This window comes from Arachis ipaensis, chromosome B01 (genome assembly GCF_000816755.2).
Source record: "Arachis ipaensis cultivar K30076 chromosome B01, Araip1.1, whole genome shotgun sequence".
NCBI classification, from domain to species: Eukaryota; Viridiplantae; Streptophyta; class Magnoliopsida; order Fabales; family Fabaceae; genus Arachis; species Arachis ipaensis.
In genome coordinates this window covers 114,952,501-114,954,449 of record NC_029785.2, presented here as the reverse complement: position 1 = coordinate 114,954,449, position 1,949 = coordinate 114,952,501, and the positions used below count along the sequence as shown (strand labels likewise).

The window sequence follows — 1,949 nt, the reverse complement described above, 5'->3', positions numbered from 1 at the left end:
TAAGAATATAAAAAAATTACATCTTTTAGGATATTTTTAATGTTAACCCTTTTTTTAATATTACTATATATATATATATATATATGACTAATTAGATATTCTTGTGGGATGAATAGTGCATAATAAAATTATAAAATACCACTACTTTATAACGGGTTTGGTTAAAAATGATCACGTATCTTACTAATTAAAGATAATTCTTTCAATAATTTTAATATAAATTATGAACTTCTTATTATTCAGTAATGATAACGCTATTATTGGTGAATTCTTATTGTTATTAATAATGATATTTGTAGTATGATGGGTTTTTTTCTTTTCTCTGTTCAGAAAGCTGCAATCGGCAGATAGTCTCTCACTTCAGCTAACATAAGGTCCATACGTAACAATTACATGCGCAGTAAGGTCGACCAGGTGACCCGGGTATTGTCACCACCACCAGTTTTGTGTTACTCATAATGTGGCTACACATTTTCTCCTACCTTGTACTTTGAGTTTGGCTACGTGGTGTTTGTAGGTGTATCAGCCCATGTGGTGTGACCAACACTGGTACCTAATGATAATCGACGTCCGTGAGCAGAAGCTGATCTACGTAGACTCACTTAGAGACCCACGTGAAGCGGACGCAAGGAAAACGGCCATGATGCGCGTCGTAAGCCACTCTAGCTATCTGGCACTAGTCCATAACCCCACTGCTTATGATATCCATCGAGCACCGTCCAGTAACAATGGTTTTTCTTAACGTCTTGTAGGCGCTTTACCTGGAGGGAATGACACTGGGAAATTCGTGGCTCTCCGGTGACGGGGCGATGCGTCCCCGGTTCTCTGCGTTTAAATTTGAAGAGTCTGATGTGCCTCAGCAGGCAGCAGACTCGTAAGATCCTACACACCCCTCTTTGCCATAATGTCATTATTGCATCGTAAACCCTTTGCTGTGATGGTGTCTCAGTCACATGTTGAACTGACAAGCATCCTGAACTGACTAAAACTTGTGTCTTTGCAGCATGGACTGTGGCATCTGGGTAGCACAATGGATGATACGAGCGCACATGTGGCAAGACTACGGGGTGCAGGTACGGTGGGAAACAGCTTAACAATTTATTCCAACTGAAGTTATAATTTTTTACTTCTTTAGCGCCACCACTAGCAAGTGACTAACCTTGCATCCGTTGCTATTGTGAGCCGTCTCAGCATGTCAACGCTGCCACTCGGATGCGCTTAGCAGTAGACTTGGTGATGAAGTCTCAAAACCAACTTGCACAGGACTCCGTATCCAAAGCATTCGCACACTGGCAGACGGAAACTGCGTAGACTAAGCGTGCCCTTTCCAAGGCCAAGTCGCGATGGTAAATATTTGTTACTCGGTAACGTGTGGGCAGTTATTTTTTGGATCGCCCATCTGTATTGGTTACCATGGGGAAATTATTTTTTGTACAGATCAGTTGTTTAGGAACTTTCGGGACATTTGATTTTTTGATAGCACTTGTGTTCCCTTTCCGTTGGGCTAAATGATTTTTTTGATTTGCCCTTCGGCGTGCTATGATCAGCTAGATTGTTAAACCTTTATCTTGCATCTTTGCTGGACGGATGCCATTTTGAAGTACAGCGGGGCCTTGGATGGAAAAATGTATGGCGTTGATTTAGTCTTATCGCCTTCTAATGTGACATGAACCGTATTCCTTTAATGTTTTGGGTTTCTTGCAAGACAGTTTATAATACCCGGCTGCGATGTCAGAGTCAACTTGGTAAATCCCAAAGAAATTTTAAATTCATAGGAGAAAACTTAGTTGGTTCTTAAAGGTGCAGCTTCAAAACATGGAAAGCGTGGAAGGAACTTATAGTTGTAGCCCTATAGTAAAATGTCGACCCACTAAGACCTTTAGAAGGCCCTACTCAATTGTTTAAACTGAACCCGCCAGTTTACTTTCAACCTTGAGGCCATTCAGGGT

The 1,949-nt window shown here is 41.1% G+C and overlaps 1 protein-coding gene across 1 annotated transcript; it reads left to right on the top strand.

The window, feature by feature from the left end:
- Positions 394 to 1,667, top strand: LOC107611113. Its single transcript, XM_021123669.1, has 4 exons — positions 394 to 423; positions 518 to 652; positions 753 to 874; positions 1,004 to 1,667. Exons 1-4 carry the CDS (start codon positions 394 to 396, stop codon positions 1,092 to 1,094), a joined length of 378 nt encoding a protein of 125 aa, XP_020979328.1. The 3' UTR covers positions 1,095 to 1,667.